The sequence below is a fragment of the Mesoplodon mirus genome (genome assembly GCF_964341445.2).
Source record: "Mesoplodon mirus genome assembly, chromosome: 15".
Classification (NCBI taxonomy): domain Eukaryota; kingdom Metazoa; phylum Chordata; class Mammalia; order Artiodactyla; family Ziphiidae; genus Mesoplodon; species Mesoplodon mirus.
This window is the reverse complement of record NC_138991.1, coordinates 86,671,452-86,689,161: the sequence shown is the minus strand read 5'-3', so window position 1 is coordinate 86,689,161 and position 17,710 is coordinate 86,671,452. Positions and strand designations below refer to the sequence as shown.

The window sequence follows — 17,710 nt, the reverse complement described above, 5'->3', positions numbered from 1 at the left end:
TTATGACCTGCTATCTCTAGCCTAGAGGGAGGCCCATCTATTTATAAACCCACCCAGAGCTGCCACCTGCCCGCCACCGCCACCGAGGGAAGGAGGGCAGAGCTGTTCCCGGAGGCCGGCCCTGGCCGCACGGGGGGGCGCAGGGGGCCGGCTCCCCAGGCCGAGCGTCGCAGCCCAGGTGCTGCCACCCCGTCCCTCCCACCCCAGGCCCAGCGCCCGTCCTGGGGCCGGCCCACCCCCCCCCGGCCTTCTGTGCCCTCTCATTCCTCCTGGCTGCCATGCTCGCTGCCCCAGGGCCCCCCGCCCAGCCCTCGTCCCCGCCACAGGCTCCCTCATCTCCCCCCCCATCCCTCCCCCCAGGCTGAGGTCTCCCCCAACCCTGGATGGACCGAACGTCCGCTCTCCCTGCTGACACCTGGACAGACGGTGCTCCTCCCTGGTCTCCGGGTCCCCTGGGTCCTGCAGTGTCACCCCGACGCCCACCTCCAGCCGCACCGGAGGCCCCACTCACCTCCCTGCCCACCTCCGTGCTCTGTCCCTCCTGCCTTGGCGCACGGGACCCCCAGCCCAGCCCACACAATCCAGGCTGCGACATACCCTCTGGGCACTGCCAGGGAGCCCTGCTCAGGCCTGGTGCCCCCCAGCCCCATTCCAGCGCACCAAGTCCCTCTGGTCCCTTCCCTGCCCGGTCCCTAGCACTGCCCCCCGCTCGTCTCAGGACCTCCCTTGACTCACGGAAACCAGAGGGATCGTCCAGAAATTCAAGTTGGGCTGCAACACCCTCCCCCCACTGCATCTCCAGTATAGACAGACATCTGCAGGGTCGGGTCAGCCCCCTCAGCAGGACCACCGCGTGCTGTCCCCCACCCCTTCCTCTTCTCCTTTCCCCCATCCTCAGCAGAGTCTCAGCCATGGGGCCTTTGCACGCACGGCCGTTTCCTCCTCCTGGACCGTGTCCTCACCCCTCGGGACATCACTTGTTCTCTCACTCTTCCCAGCACTCGGCGCAGTTGGGGTTTTAGCCGCCCGTCTGATACACTCTTTGTCTCTCCTGCCAGACTCTGCTCTCACTCACCAAGGACAGAGCCACGTCAAACAGGCTCAGCTACACCTACGCACAGGGGGTGGTGCACAGCGGGTGCCCACAACCCTCTGGGGACTCGGGGCCAGGACAGCAGCCCACTGCTCGTGCAGAAAGCCTCTGGGCTCCCAGCACCTACCCTCTGCCTTCCCTGGGCTCAGCCTCCCCACAAGGAAAGTGAAGGTAGAGGCTTCTGGGTAAAACTGGAGACTTGCTTACGTTCCTTGAGTCAGCTTCCCTCCCAAAACCTGTTAGTACTGCATAAGGGATTGTTTTTTCGAGGCTTAACCCCATGAGACGGTGAGAACAGTCACAAAGTGCCAGGAGCTGGCAGACAGGTGGAGGGGTGATCCAAGACAGCTAAAGTGGAAGCCACAGAGGAAAGCTGAGGCAAGCCCAGTTTGTACTGCAGACCCCAAAGGGCTTGGGAATGCAGAGCTCTAGGTTCCCCTGGAAGTGAGAGGGGGGGTTCTAAGCAGGAAAACTGGCTAAGAGACTGCCCCTCTGCCACCCTGGCAGAAGATGGAGCTTTATTCTTTGCAGGGGGTAGAAAGAGAGGGTCTCAGGGGAGAGTTGTGCCAGGCACAGGGTGTGTGTGTGTGGCGGGGGGGGGGGGGGAGGCACCATTCCAGAAAGAGTGAAGCTACATGACTGCACACCAAGCCTGAGGCCCCTCCTGTTCCCTCTCAGCTCCCTCAGTGCTGGGACTCAAAGGTATCTGCACCAGGCAGGAGGGGTTTCCTCCAGAGAATCTGACCAGCCCCGAAAATCTCTCCCATGGAAGTCAGAGAACAGAGCATACAAACAGGAAACAGCCACTCAGAAGAAATAAACATTGTTCAAGGATAAGAAAGCTTCAAATTTAACATTAATAATCAGAGATAAGATACTACAATCAAGAAACAAGAACAATGTACTTTGAAAAAGGAGCAACTGCGAAATCCAAAAGGAGCTCTGAAGGTTGAAACGTTGAGAGCAGGAAGAAAACTTTCAATAGGGAAGTTGCAAGACAAAGTTGAAATTTTCTAGAAATCGGTGAAAAAGGGAAAAAGTGGGACTAGAATGAGAGAACCAATCTAAGACAGCCAATATCTGAATAACAGTTCTAGAAAATGAGAACAGAGAAAATAGAGGAGGAAATTATTAAAGAAAGAACTCAGGAACTCTTCCCCCACCTCACGGGTGTAAATGACTAGGCAAGGAGGGCTCACCGAGCTCCCAACACAGAGAAGGAAGAAGAGACCCAGGCCCAGGCTGTCATCGGAGAACTAACTCAAGCGGAAGCTAGGATTTTCAGGTGTGCAAGGTCTCTGGAAGCTTGCCTCCAAGGCACTCCTCCTCAGCAAGCTACTAAAGGGTTTGTTCCACCAGGAGGAGGGAGTAAACCAAGAAAGACTTAGGTTCCAGGAAATGGAATCAGCCCAGGACCGAGATGTGGCCACAGGAGAGATGATTCCAGAAGGGTGAAGTTGGTTGCTGCCCAGGACATATCCAGGGACTTGGACAGTCGGTGGCGAGGTGAGTCAGTAATGAGGACGTGGTTAACCGGGGGGAAGGGCAGGAGAAATGACACGTGCAGGAAGTGAAAAGTCAGTGCTAAGGCTTGAGGGCATTTTTGTGGTCATGGTAACGTACAGTCTGAATACAGGTGCGGACAGAATAGCAACGTAAGGGTGACGGGTGAGGTGGGAGAGGCGCGGGCCTGGGCGAGGTGAGGGGTGGGGGCTGCAGAGAGCCAGCGCCTCATCCGCGTGCTGGGACGTCACCAGGCGATGGGAACATGGACACATCTGGCAGCGGCACAAGCATGTTCTGCACCTGGATGTGGATTCCCAAGGGATCAGCTAACAGCTGAAAAGAGGATTCTGGGAACATGGGGTAGGAAGCACTGGGAATCTGTCTCCCCACCTGGAAAACAATGGCACTGGCAGAATCTGACTGATGTAACCATTGGTAATTCTGAAGTCTGCTGAAGTCTTAACAACTTCCAGGGGAAGACTTGGAGAGTACATTGTGGTTAATTTCAGTCAATTTCAGCTCTGAGAACAGATGCAGCTACCCATCCTCCCCCCCACCCCACCCAGGACAGGCCGCTGTGCAGGTGTCCTGGAGCAACTTACACAGAGTTTGCAGGAGCTCGGGTGGGAAAAAGGGGGACTCTGACCTCCACATATCAGGGATCTGTGCTCTGATCACAGGGAGACAAAGGAGGGGGGCATTGTTGCAGCCCCTCCACCTCCAGCTCAAGACCTCCCAAAGATTTAAAGTGCGAGCACCCACTTTCTCCCCTTCACTTTTGGTCTTCCCCCTTTGGGAGCCAGACATCAAAGACTAGGACATTAAGAAACAGCTGCATATACAGGGGAAATTACGAAGTGACCACACATGACCAGGGAAAGGCTCGGAAAAAAACGTGAGCAGAAATTAAGTTTACACCTCACGCTGATCCTCGGCACAGACACAGCTCCAACAAATAAAACAAAAAGCCCAAAAGCAAGAGCTAGCTAGCTAAATAAATAAATAAATAGCCTTGGGGAAAGGGGAGAATCTGATTTCCAGAGTTACCACATTATCAGAATCAAATGTCCAGCATTCAACAAAAAATCACAAGGCACACAAAGAAGCAGAAAATGGCCTTTTCAAAAGAAAAATCAACGGAATCTGTCACTGAGAAGACTTAATGGCAGATATACTAGACAAAGACTTTAAAACATGGTCTTAAATATGCTCAAAGAAAAGAATATTTGGAGAAAGTCAAGAAAATGCATAAACAAAATGGAAATAACAATAAAGGGAAAACCTAAAAAGAAACCAGAAAAGAAATTCTGAAACTAAAAGTACAATCATGGAAATGAAAATTTCACTAGACAAATTCAAAGGCAGAAGAATCAACTTGAGAGGAAAATGGAAATTATCAAGGCTGAGAAACAGAAAAAAAGATTGAAGAAAAGCAAGTAGGGCCTAAGAGACCTGTGGGACACCACCAAGAGACTGACATGTGCACTGTGGGAGTCTCAGAAGGAGAAGAAAGAGAGAAGGGGGTGGAGAGAATATTTGAGGAAATAATAGCTGAAAACTTCACAAGTTTGATGAAGGACATGAATATAAACATCTAAGAAGCTCAACAAACTCCAAGTTACGATGAACTCAAAGAGGTCCACTCTGAGAAACGTTTATAATCAAACTTTGAAAAGACAAAGAATCTTGAAAGCAGGAAGAGAGAAATGACTTGTCACAACCACATATAAGGGATCCTCAAATAGACTATGAGTAGACCTCATCAGAAATGCTGGAGGCACAAGACAGCTAGCCAATATATTCAAAGGAGGAAAAAACAAAACCCTCTCAATAAAGAATCCTAGGGCTTCCCTGGTGGTGCTGTGGTTGGGAATCCGCCTGCCAATGAAGGGGACACGGTTTGAGCCCTGGTCCGGGAAGATCCCACATGCCGCGGAGCAACCAAGCCTGTGCACCACAACTACTGTGCCTGCGCTCTAGAGCCCGTGAGCCAGAACTGCTGAGCCCGCGATCCACAACTACTGAAGCCCGTGTGCCTAGAGCCCACGATCCACAAGTGAAGTCACCCAGTGAGAAGCCTGTGCACTGCAATGAAGACCCAACACAGCCAAAAATAAATAAATAAATATTTTAAAAAGAGGAGAGATTAAAGGTAATGTTTAAAAAAAAAAAAAAGCAAGAAAGAAATGCTCAGGGAGTCCAGGTGAAATGAAGGAACACTAGACAGTACGTCAAAACCTTGTGGAGAAACAGAGATCTCAATAAAGGTAAACACATGGGCTATTATAAAAGCCAGTATTACTGTAACAATGGTTTGTAACTGTGCTTTTTGTTATCTACATGATTTAAGAGACTAGTGCTTTTAAGGATAAAGCAAAAAAAAAAATTAACGTAAAAGCTAGTATTACTGTAAGTTTGGGTTGTGACTGCAAACCTTGTGTTTTACATACTTTAGGAGATAGTGCATTTTAAATAATTAGTAGGGGTTTTTTTGGTTTGTTTGTTTTTTGGGGGTTTTTTTGATCACTCATTGTACAAAGATGTAATTTTGTAACATCAACAACCAAAAGCAGTGGGGATGGAGCTAAAATAGTAGAATTTTATACTATTGAAAAAACATTCAAAAAGCTGCTATATATTCAGTTTAGAATGTTTTAACTTTAGTATGTTAAATGTGATCCCCATGGTAACCCCAAAGAAAACAGTGATAGAATATATACAAAAAGAAATAAGAAAGAACTTAAACATTTCATTACAAAAAATAAACACAAAATAAGACAGGAAAGCAGGAAATGAGGGACAAAAAATCTACAGGACATACAGAAAACAAATAGCACAATGATAGAAGTGAGTCCCTCCTCATCAGTAATTACTGTAAATGTAAATGTATTAAACTCCCAATCAAAAGACAGAGTTTGGCAGAATGGCTATAAACACATCACCCAACTATTATATCCTTTCTCCAGGAGACTCACAAAATTGTGGAAGGTAAAAACCAACAGATCAAAGAAGAAATCGCAATGGAAATTAGAAAATATTTAGAGGTACATCAAAATGAAAACACAACATACCAAAACTTACGGAATGCAGCAAAAGCAGTACTAAGGGGGAAATATATAGCTATAAATGCTGACATTGAAAAACAAGAAAGATAACGAATCAGCAGCCCAACTTTACAACGTAAGGTACTAGAAAAAGAAGGACAAACTAAACCCTAAGCTAAAGGAAAGAAGGAAAATAAGATTAGAGATCAATGAAACAGAACAGAAAAACAATAGAGAAAATAAATGTAAACAAAAGTTGGTTCTTTCAAAAGATAGAATTGAAAAAACTTTAGCTAGATGGACAAAGAAAAAAAGGACAAATTAGTAAAATCAGAAATGAAAGTGGGTACATTACTACTAATTGTACAGAAATAGAAAGGATTATAAGAGAGTACTATGAACAACTGTATACCAACAAATTAGATAACCTGGATGAAACTGGATAATCTCTTAGAAACACAAAACCTACCAAGACTAAGTCATGAAAAGAACAGATAATCTGAAAAGACCTGTAACTAGTAAGGAGACTGAATCAGTATCAAAAGTCTCTCCACAAAGAAAAGCCCTGGACCTCATGGCTTCACTGGTAAATTCTATCAAACGTTTAAAGAAGAACTGATACCAGTCCTTTTCAAACTTTCCAAAAAATCAAAGAGGAGGGAACCCTTCCTAACTCATCTGTGAGGCTAGAATAACCCAGATATCAAAGCCAGACAAAGTCACTACAAGAAAAGAAAACTACAGACCAATACACCTTATGAACACTGGTGCAGAAATCCTCAACGATATACTAGAAAACTGAATTCAGCAGCTTATTTAAGGATTATACACCATGACCAAGTGAGAGTTATTCCTGGAATGCAAGAACAGTTCAATACATGAAAATCGATCAGTGTAATACACCATATTAACAGAATAAAGGGGGGGAAAAAACTACATCTCGACGCAGAAAATGCATTTGACAAAATTCATATGGAGTCTCAAGGGAATTCAGACAGCCAGAACAATCCTAAAAAGGAAGAACAAAACTGGAGGAATTCACTTTTGATTACAAAGCCACAGTAATCAAAAGAGTATGGTCGGGCCTCCCTGGTGGCGCAGTGGTTGAGAGTCCGCCTGCCGATGCAGGGGATACGGGTTCGTGCCCCGGTCCGGGAGGATCCCATATGCCGCAGAGCGGCTGGGCCCGTGAGCCATGGCCGCTGAGCCTGCGCGTCCGGAGCCTGTGCTCCGCGACGGGAGAGGCCACAACACTGAGAGGCCCGCATACCGCAAAAAAAAAAAAAAAAGAGTATGGTCCTCATAAAAGACCCAGAATTGCCACAGATATCCTGAAGGAAAAAGAACAAAGCTGGAGGCAAAACCCTCCCAGACTTCAGACAGTACTGTAAAGCTACAGTAATCAAAACAGCATGGTACTGGCACAAAAACAGACATGGATTGGTGGAACAGAAAAGACAGCCCAGGGGACTTCCCTGGTGGTCCAGTGGTTAAGAATCCACCTTCCAATGCAGGGGATGCGGGTTTGATCCCTGGTCGGGGAACTAAGATCCCACATGCCACGCGGGACAACTAAGCTCGCCCGCTGCAACTACTGAGCATGCAGGCCACAACTAGAGAGCCCGCATGCTGCAACTAGAGAGCCCATGTGCCACAACAAGGAGCCCACGCGCCACGTATTTTTTTTTTAAAAGAGAGCCCAGAAATAAACCCACATACCTATATAGTCAATTAACCTTCGACAAAGGAGGCAAGAATATACAATGGGGGAAAGACAGTCTCTTCAACAAATGGTCCTGGGAAAGGTGGACAGTTGCATGTAAATCTATGAAATTAGAACACTCCCTGATACCATACACAAAAATAAACTCCAAATGGCTTAAAGACTTATAAATATAAGACATGACACCATAAAACTCCTAGAAAAGAACATAGGCAAAACATTCTCTGATGTAAATCGTACCAATGTTTTCTTAGGTCAGTCTCCCAAGGCAATAGAAATAAAAACAAAAATAAACAAATGGGACCTAATCAAACTTACAAGCTTTTGTACAGCAACGGAAACCATAAACAAAATGAAAGGACAACCTACGGATTGGGAGAAAATTATTTACAAGTGATGTGACCAACAGGCGTTTAATTTCCAAAATATACACACAACTCCTACAACTCAGTAACAAAAAACCAAACAACCCAATCGAAAACTGGGCAGAAGACCTAAATAGACATTTCTCCAAAGAAGACATATAGGTGGGCAAGAGGCACATGAAAAGATGCTCAGCATCACTAGTTATTAGAGAAATGCAAATCAAAACTACAAGATACCACCTCACACTGGTCAGAATGACCATCCTCAAAAATTCTACAAACAGTAAATAGTGGAGAGGGTTTGGAGAAAAGGGAACCCTTCTACACCATTGGGGGGAATCTGAATTGATGCAGCCACTATGGAAAACTATGGAGTGCATGTAGCACCCCAGTGGTCACTGCAGCACTATTCACAATAGCCAAGACATGGAAGCCACCTAAGTGTCCAGTGACAGAGGAATGGATAAAGAAGATACAGTACATATAGCCAATGGAATATTCCTCAGCCATAAAAAGAAGGAAATAGTGCCATTTGCAGCAACATGGATGGACCTGGAGATTAAGTCAAATAAGTCAGAAAGAGAAAGACAAATACCATTTGATACCACATATGTGGAATCTAAAGTAAGACACAAATGAACTTTTATGAAACAGAAAAAGACTCAGAGACATAGAGAACACACTTGTGGTTGCCAAGGGGGAGGGGAGTGGGGGAGGGATGGAGTGGGAGTTCGGCATTAGCAAATGCAACCTTTTTTTTGCAAACTAGTATATATAGAATGGATGAACAACAAGGTCCTACCACGTAGCACAGGGAACTATAGTCAACATCCAGTGATAAACCATAATGGAAAGGAATATGAAAAATAATATATATATGTATAACCGAATCACTCTGCCGTGCAGCAGAAATTAACACAACATTGTAAGTCAACCATACTTCAATAAAATTTTAAAAAGCAAACAAAAAAACCCAGTATGGTCCTGTTATAAAAACAGACATACAGACCAATGGACTAGAATAGGAAGCCCAGAAATGAACTCTTACATATTCAGTCAAATGATTTTTGATGACAGTACCAAGGCCATTCAGTGGGGAGAGGACAGTCTTTTAAACAAATGGTGCTGGGAAAACTGAAAATCCACACACCAGAGAACGAAGCTGGACCTGGGACTTCCCTGGTGGTCCAGTGGTAAAGAATCCGCCTTCCAATGCAGGGGACACGGGTTTGATCCCTGGTCAGGGAACTGAGATCCCCTGTCTCAGGGCAACTAAGCCCATGCACCACAACTACTGAGCTTGCATGCTTCAGTGAGAGCCCACGCGCCCTGGAGCCCGCGCTCCACAACGAAGAGCCAGCGCGCTGCAATGAAAGATCCCACATGCCTAAATGAAGATCCCACATGCCACAACTAAGACCAAATGCAGCCAAAAAAAGAAAGGAAGAAAATAAATAAAATTTAAAAAACAAACAAAAACAATGAAGCTGGACCCTGACCCAATTAACTCAAAATGAATCAAGGACCTAAATGTAAGTCCTAAAACAATAAAGCTCTTACAAGAAAACACGGGGCAAAAACTTCACAACATCGGACTTGGCAATGACTTCTTGGATGTGACACCAAAAGACACACACAACCAAAGAAAAACAGACGAATTCAACTAAATGAAAATTTAAAAATTTTGTGCATCAAAAGACCGTTCACCAAGTAACAGGCAATCCACAGAATGGCAGAGAATATTTGCAAATCACCTATCTGATAGGGGACTAATATCCAGAATATAGAGAGAACACCTATGGACAGACTTTGAGGGGTTTGCTTGGGGTTCCTCCCACCCTCGCTGGGTGGGGACACAGGGGCGATGGCCACAGGGTGGGGTGCAGCACTCTGCCAGCCAGCTGCCACCCTTGTCTTCACAAGGCCTCTAGGCCCCCCCCCCAAGGGCCCGGCTGGCTCCCCACTGCAGCCATGGCAGGGTGGTCTGGTGGCCCCTTGGCCCCGTGCCTGCCACCCTGGGGGTTCGCTGGGTTCTCCTGAGACAGTGGGGGTGGTCCAGCCGCCACCACCCCACCGTGCACCCACCTTGCCGTCCTCGTGGTAGACGAAGATGTTTCGAGTACTGTTGTCTTTCAGGTAGGTGACCTGCAGGCCGTGCGGGTGACCTATCTTGGCCGGCTGGAAGGTGGCGTTCAGATGCTCGATCTTCATGATGGCCTTGGGCTCCTTGGCCTGGGAAGCAAGGCCCGGCCTCAGCGCTGGGCTGGCAGGGAGTCTCCAAGGTCAAGGGAGCAGGCAGGGTGGGCTCCGGATGCCGGCCACACACCTGCTGTCCCGCGTGGCTTTGAGCAAGTTACTTACCCTCTTTGGGCCTAGGCTCCCTGGTCTAAGTCTAAGGTAACAGCATCCCTTCCTGGGGGATGACAAGGCAGGCGCTCAACATGTAGGCTGACCCCTCCTCTGCCCCGTCTGGTCCGCCCTGCTCGCGGCCGGGCCCCCCCTCCTGCTCCCATCCTGCCAGCCCAGCCTCTCTCCTCTCCTTGCACTGGGGGCCGGCAGACTGCTGTGTGGCGCCCTCTGGCAGAGGCGGCGGGCCTGAGGGCCACGAGCTGCCGTGGTCACTGCATCACAGGGTCACGTTCTGACCTGGATCCGGTCTGCTCCGGGGGTGGGTGTGGCTCGGCCAGCTGCCCCGCCACACTGGGACCCCCGGCGCCTCCCCACGCACTGCCTGCAACACCCGGGGTCACCCTGGCATGCTTGCCGGGTGCCGGTCCCCTCTGTCCCTCACAGGCCTGGGAGTGTCCGCCAGGGGAGGGCTTGCCACCTCTGTGCCCCAGGATCACCCACAGCACCGGGGTGGGTGGAGGGGTCCCCAAGGGGGCCGGCAGGTCCCCACGGGAGAGGGCAGCTCATCTCCCGGGAAGGGCACAAGGGCAGCCAAGGAAGTGGCACCACCGTCCAGGGGCTAGTGTCCAGCCGCCCCAGGCCCCGGGTGGGAGGCCCGGCTGCTGCCCTTGGCCCTGTGCCCAACTCACGTCACTTCTGTTGAAATACTTGAGGGCCCCCTCGCGTTCCGTCAGCACAAACTTCCGGCTTAAGAACTGCCCGTTGTCCCGGCCGCGCTTCCAGAGAAAGCCTTCTCGGTACCCTGGGGGAGAGGGGCCCAGTCAGACGGCCGCCATGGACCCGGCCTGGCGGCTGCCACCCTGACGAGGCAGAGGCCGGGGTGGACCCTGTTCCCGTACCCGGGGGACCCGCAGCCCCCAGGTGCCGCGAGGCCGGCGGCTGTGAGCGGGCATCAGCCTGTCCTTGGACCCCAGGCCACCCCCTCTCCACCGGGCTGCACGGTCCTGCCCTTTTTCTCTTCTTTCTCTTGGCAGGTGTGACAGGCACGCGGGGATGTGAGGGCACCGGGCGGGCACACGGTGTGCGCTATTTGGGTGTGAGCAAGGGCCTGGGGACGGGCCAGTGTCCTCGATCATCCGGTGGTCCCAAGGGTACCACAAGGGTCCTCGAGAGAGGGGGGCAGAGGGAGAAGTGAGCCCGGCAACACTGGGGCGATGGGGCCTCGGCCAAGAATGTGGGGAGCACCCCGGGGCTGGGCGGTGCAGGGGGAGCCCCCAGGAGGAGCCAGCCCTGCCCCCTCCTCAGCTTTGGCCCCGAGCCTCATCGTGGAGCCCCGACCTCCAGGGACCGCAGGGTCCGTTGAAGGGTCCACAGGGTCGCTTGAAGGCACGAAGCCCGCGGTCAGCGTCCCAGCAGCAGTGGGTGAGAAGGCAGCCCCTCGGGTGTCCGCGGCCGCCCTGAGCCCTCTCTCGCCCTCTCCCCTCTGCCTGTTCTGGGGCTTGTGTCTGAGGTCTGCCCCGCACGTGCCCCAGGGGCTGGGCCAGCTCCCCCTCAGCTCCACGCTCTGGACGTGCCGCTGCCAGATCAGGGATCCGCGCCTCTTTGTCCCCAGCGGGGCCCTGTGGATACCGGGCTGTCCACCCACACCTGGTGGACAGACGCCTGGTCGTTCCCGGCCTTCTTGAGCAGCTCTGCTGCGTCCAGTGCGGCCGTGTCTTCCAGGGGGCGCCCCACTGCCCTTGGGCATAGTCTGGGGGCACATGGCTAGGGGCGGGGGCCCTCACAGTCACTGCCCTACAGCTTTCCCTCTGCTCCTGCCCTGGGGAGAGGGTCCCGCTGCCCACGTGCGCTGATGAGATCCCTGCCAGGCGCCGTCTGAGGCTGGCCCGTGCCGGGGGTGCCGTCAGCAGGGGTGGTGCCCAGAGCCCAGAGCCTGACGGCGTGGCTTTTGTAGTTTGGACGCCACCGCTGGCCCCTGGCCCCCAGCCCCAGCCTGCTGCCACCCATCGGCTGTCCCGGCAGCCGCGTGTCCAGCACCATGGGGGCTAGGAGCTGCTTCTCTGCTCTCGAGATGTGTGGTCCTCAAGACGCAGCAGCCTGGCGGCGGGGACGGGGCAGCTGGCACCTGCCTGTCTGCGGTGGGGCAGTGCCAGATGAGGCCTACTCCCTTCCCCCCGCGACTCAGAGGTCCCTGGCACCCTCAAAGCCTGTGCAAGACACGTCCCCCGGGTCCCCTGCACACAGCTCCAGCAGGCACATCCCCTCTGTGTGCACCAGGGAGCAGGGCCACCACCGGGTCCCCAAGCTCAAGCAGGGCCCTCCCTGGAATGTTTGTTGGCTGACTCAGTGAGCATTTGGCTGGAAGTCCACTTGCCTTCGGCTCAAGGCCGGCCCCCCTGGACCCTGCATTAGCCACACAGAGAAGTGCCCAAGGAGCAGCTTTTCTGCAAGGACGTTCCACGCCAGCACCCCTGGCCACGCACTTGCACGGCCATTCATGTCCCCCACATGGGCCTCTAGGAACATCCTGTGGTCATCCCCACTGCAGAGGACGAAGCTGAGGCTGGCGTGGAGTCCTGTCCAAGGCCAGTGGCCAGCAAGGCTGGAGACGCCAGCCCGGTCAGCGGTTCCCAGCCCCCAGGAGCCCGCGCCTGCCTGCGGGGCCCAGCAGGGGGCAGCAGCGCCTCGGGATGCCGGGCCCGGAACGGGGGCGTCTCTGCCGCAGCCGGAATGGCGCTCCCACTGGTCACGCCTGAGGCGGCTCTGCTAACATGTCCCGGGCCAGCCCAGGGGAACAGACGGAAACGCTGGCCCGAGTCTGCCTGGCTCCCAGGCCCAGCGGGAGGTGCTGGCCAGGCCCCTGCCTTCGCCCCAGCAGACGGGCGGCTCCGCGGCCTGAAGGTGGCGGCCCCCGATCTGCCCACGTCCAAGCTCGCCCGAGCCGTCCTCGCTCAGCGGCCCCCCAACCCCGTGATGTGGGACGTGCGCAGCCCAGACTGCCGTGGGGACGCCCGCCCACCGTGTCCCGGGCTCCAAGCCGCGGGCCCCTCGTCACCCACCCTGAGGTGGGCCCAGGCCCTGGGAGATTCCCAAGCCCACTCCCGGGCTGTCGCGGTGCAGCACCCGGCACACAGCTGCGGGCTGGCAGGGTCTGCTGCTCGGCCTCCCGCGTGACCCCTGCCAATGGCACCCCCTGCCCCGGCCCACACCCGGGGCCCGGCTGGCTAGAAGGGACCATTTTCTCCCAAAGGGCTGGCCGGTGCTGGGGCAGAATCCAGGGCGTTCACCCAGTATTTACTGAGCGCCTACTGTGTGCCGGGTCCAGGACTTGCTGCAGGGGAGCTGGAGGAAGCAGGCCGCTCCCGGCCCCGCTCAGCCGCCTCTTCTCAAGCCCTGCGTGGGGTGGCCCGGGACGAGCCCAGAGAGACCGTGGACGCCAGAGCCAGCGACGAGATGCCCACTGGGGTGGACCAGTGACCAAGTCATAGACTGACCACCCCCCAGTGGACAAGCAGCAGGGCAGCGGGGCAGCTTCTCAAGTTGGACATGCACTTCCCACGTGACCCAGAGAAACGTGAAAACACAAACGTGGTGAACACACGTTCACGTGTTCACAGCAGCTTCACACGTCAGCGTCACCGACTGGACACGACCCATGTCCCTCAGCCGGGGACCAACTGGTCCCTCGCACAGCGGACGCTGCGCTGAGATGGCTGCGCGCCAGGCTCGCAGGGCAGCCGGGCGGGGCTCAGGCGTGCGGCGCCGAGGGGAGCTGTCCGTGAGCTTCCAGCGAAGGCGCACGTGCGGGCACAGAGCAGACCCAGGCAGGTGGGGCAGGGGACCCGGGCAGCTCGAGGAGCTGTTCATCAGGTGTGCAAGTCACACGTTAACGTCGTAAAAAACTGGAGCAGGGACCACATGGCCGTGCTGCAGGGAGGCACAGGGCTTGCCGGGGGCCGGGCCAGGCGCCCTGTGCCCAGGCCCCAGGGTGGCCCTCCCTGGCTAGGAGGTGGGCCCCCATGCCGGGTGGCTTCTCCTGGGCGGTGCCCCGTGGAGGGTGTCCCCTGGGCACGGGTGGCACTAGGGATATAACCCCTCCAGCCACCTCCCCAGAAGGGCCAGGACCTGGTTTCCGGGTTCTGCTCCCCAAGAGGCCGGCAAGAGAGCCCTGGGAGCCCCGGTCCTCCACCTCTCAGGTTCCCAGCTGCTCCGGCTGAAACGGCCAAAGGGGCCGGTGGGGAAAGGTTGAAGGCCGAGGGTCAGTGGGCGCAGGCTGGGCTGAGGGCGGTGCTGCTAGGACTCAAAGCCCCTTGTCCGGTGTTCCAGGAACATCACAGGCTTTGGGAACAGCACACATGGCGGGTGCTTCTGGGTGTGAACGTGGGTGTGAACACAGGTGTGAACCTGAGATCCGTGTGTGACTGCATCTAAGAGCACACGCGTGTGAACGTGTGATTTGTGGCTACACGCACCATGGGAGTGTGTGTGAGTCCGTGTGAACACGCAGGGGTCGTGTCAGGGTGGCACCAGGAGGGGGACAGAAGCGCCTGCCTCGTGTGTGGTTCCAGCCCTGCCAGGGATGCCTCGGGTCCTGGATGCCCTGCGCCTGACGTCCCTCCACGGTCCCACTGAGACCCTGCGTCCCCACCACACAGGCGGGGACGGGTGGGGGGGCCCCGCCGCTCCCCCCGGGAGCCCCCGGCCCACCGCCCCCAGGGCCCCACGCTCTCCGAAGGGGGCTGAACCCGCGAGGCAAGCCCGACCAAGCCGCGCAAGAAGCGCCGAGTGTGTCGGCAACAGGCGCGGCCGGCCCTCCGGACAACAGGGGCCCTTGTCGCCCGTGAAAGGCGGCCATTGAGGCTCTGGCTGCAGGCGGGGACGGTCCGGGGACGGAGCCAGGCGCAGCTGTTACCCGGGGTCACCCCGGCGAGGGGCCTGCGGGGCGGCAGAGGCGCAGCCCGGCCCCGGCGCGCCCAAGCCTCGGTCCTGTTATCCCGGGGCGAGCACCTCCCGCACCCATGACCTTGGCCGAGGTCAGCCAGGAGCGCCAGCCGCACCGGTGACCTCAGCCAGGCTGGCACCTGCTGCCACACCCACCACCACAGCGGAACCGGCAAAGCCAGGCTGGCACCCCAGCAGCGCCGAGGCCACCGCCGTCCTACCCGGAGGCCGCGCCCCAGCTCTGGGGGTTGCTGGCCAGTCCCCACCCGGGTCACATCTGTCCACAGTGCTTTTGCTGTGGTGACTTTTCCCCCACGGCCACTTAGTGGGCACCTGTGTCCCCTCCCTGCCCTCACAGCTGGGTTCCTTGTTATCACAGGGACCCGTGGAGACGTCCTTTGCTCTGGCTCAGATCCTGTGACGCCGCTACCGTGCTGTTGCTCAGACTGTCCAGCTCGGCCCCGGCAGTGACACTTCCTCCGCGGATGCCCTAAGCGCACCGGGTGGGGACTGGGCTCGCCTGAGGCCCCGGCAGGCGGCGTGCTGGGAGAGACCCCTGCCCACGACCGAGGGTCCCCAGCAGCCCCCCGAGCCCACCCCAGGCAGGTGGGCGTCCCGGCCCGGCCTCCCTTGGCCACGTCACACCTTGGAGCGGCCCTGCCCTGGCCCCGCGGTCCCCCTCCCTGGCACATCCCCATTCTCGGGGACCGTGGGCGTGTCGGCCCCTGTGCTGTGGGAAAGGCGCTCCTGGGGGGGCTGGGCCTCGCCAGGGATGTGGCTGGGGCGGGGGGAGGGGCGGGTGGGCGAGAGGAGGCGAGAGGAGGCGGGGGGGGGGGGGGGCCTGGTCGCCTGCCATCCCGACAGAGTGCCGGGCGGGGCTCTGGTCCAGGGGCCCCGGCCAGCCAGGCAGCAGCGGCTGTGAGAAGCGGCACCCCGGGTCTCCTGAACGCCGCCCTCTCCCAGGAGGAGGCCGGTGGGGGCAGCGGTGGGCGAGGGGGGGCTCCGCCGGGAGTGAGATTCAGAGGCTGTTCAGGACCCGCGCACAGAGCCAGGGCTCAGGCACCTCTGGTAACCCAGGGGGATCCCAGCAGCTGGTGCCCCGGGCACTCCCCACGTCTCCTTGAGGGGCCCTGCCCCACGGGTGGCTTGGTGAGCACTTCCGTGGAGTCAGGGGACCAAGCTGACGGTCCCCAGGGCCCCACACACCCAGAACTCTGTGCCTGTAAATCTCAGGGCTCTGCTGGACGGGGGGCGGTGGGGAGCCACAGATGTGAATCTTCAGGGCTCGAGGGAGGGGGGCGTTAGTGTTCTGGGCAGGGTGGATGGGCTTAGAGAAATGGGAATCAGAGCCCCATTAAGGGTCTCTGCACCGAGGCCACGAGCAGCTGCCGCCTCGTGTGGGGAGCACAGACAAGGCCCGAGGCCGGGGGCCCCCATGCTGGAGGTGACATGTAAGTCGGGGGGGAGGCTGCAGAGCTGCAGGGGCCAGGCGATCAGAGATGGGGGCACGCGTGCACAGGACCCCCGGGGTGGGGGCCGGCACCGCCTGCTCCAGCCAAGCTCTCACCGTCACCCCCTGTGGGGCCTGCACCCCGCCCGATGCCCCCTCAGCAGCACTCCAGCAGCGTCCCTGGGCCCAGCTGAGCTCGCCCCCTTGCGCCCCGTGAGGGCTGGCCCTCTGCGGCCCCCAACACAACCTATCCAGGTGAGACAAGGGCCTGCCTCCGCAGGTGGGCCCCAGCCTTTGCTCTTTGCTGCCCCGAGGGTCTGACGGAGAAGCCGCGGCCTTTTTCAAAGGCCTCCCGCTCCATCCCACCACGTGTGCACCCCCAACGGGCTCTCCCCATCCCAGTCCCCTTGCCCGGCGCCCGAAGCACTCCCGAGGTGTCGTTTCACGAGAGGAATGGCACTAATGCCACCCTGTGCACAGCCCTGCCCTCTCGGGGGGCCCCAGAAGCGGGCCGGTGCGCACACATCTCCCGGCCATCGTGACTAGGTCACACGCCCACCCCTGACCAGCCAGGACCAAAGCTAAGACTCTTCCTGACGCTTGGGTGAAAGTCACACTTGCCCTTTTCTCAGGGAACCCCAAGGCGTTTCCAACCCAGGTGAAAAGTCTGGACCTGCCGCAGTAAAGCCACCACCGGCAGGGGTGGTGCCACCCCGAGAGCAGAACCAGAGCGGGAAGCACGAGCAGGTCCTGCAGCGCTGACTGAGCCCCCCGGCTCAAACTGTGCCTGAAGCCAGAGCAACTGCGTGAGCCACTTCGTTCCCGGTTCTCCTGGCGCCCACCTGGGTTGCCCTACTCTTGCTCACCACCAGAGGTCCTGACGCGGGAACAGGCACAAAGTCCCGCACCTGCCTCTGAATCGAGGCCGCACGCCACGCGTTATAAATCGCTGAGATGTTTATGCCTGGGAGACAAAGGCTGTGGGGTGAGCCTTCCTGGGGTCCCAGAGCAGGGAGGCCGGGTTTCAGGCAGGACAGGGCACAAGCGCCCCAGGGCTGAACAGGCACAGGCGCCCACGTCCTCTCTCCCTTGCATGTCAGGGGCATCAGGAGAGGAGGAAGTGGCCCTCTGGGGTGGACCGTAATTAAATCCCGGCCACGTCCCAGCCCTGGGCCACATCAGGGGCTCGGGAGGAGAGGGGACCTGGAGCCGCCTGCTGTGCAGGAGCGTGGGCTGCAC

At 56.3% G+C, this 17,710-nt stretch overlaps 1 protein-coding gene across 1 annotated transcript in view; it reads right to left on the bottom strand.

Annotated features, from left to right (window-relative positions):
* The window catches only part of ADAP1 (ArfGAP with dual PH domains 1), a 67,734-nt gene that overhangs the window by 4,282 nt on the left and 45,742 nt on the right, over window positions 1–17,710 (bottom strand). The window contains exons 5-6 of the mRNA XM_082644916.1: window positions 10,770–10,882; window positions 9,817–9,963 (exon numbers count right to left, since the gene is read on the bottom strand). Of these exons, the coding sequence (XP_082501042.1) occupies window positions 9,817–9,963; window positions 10,770–10,882 (260 nt within the window). The remainder of the gene's footprint in view (window positions 1–9,816; window positions 9,964–10,769; window positions 10,883–17,710) is intronic.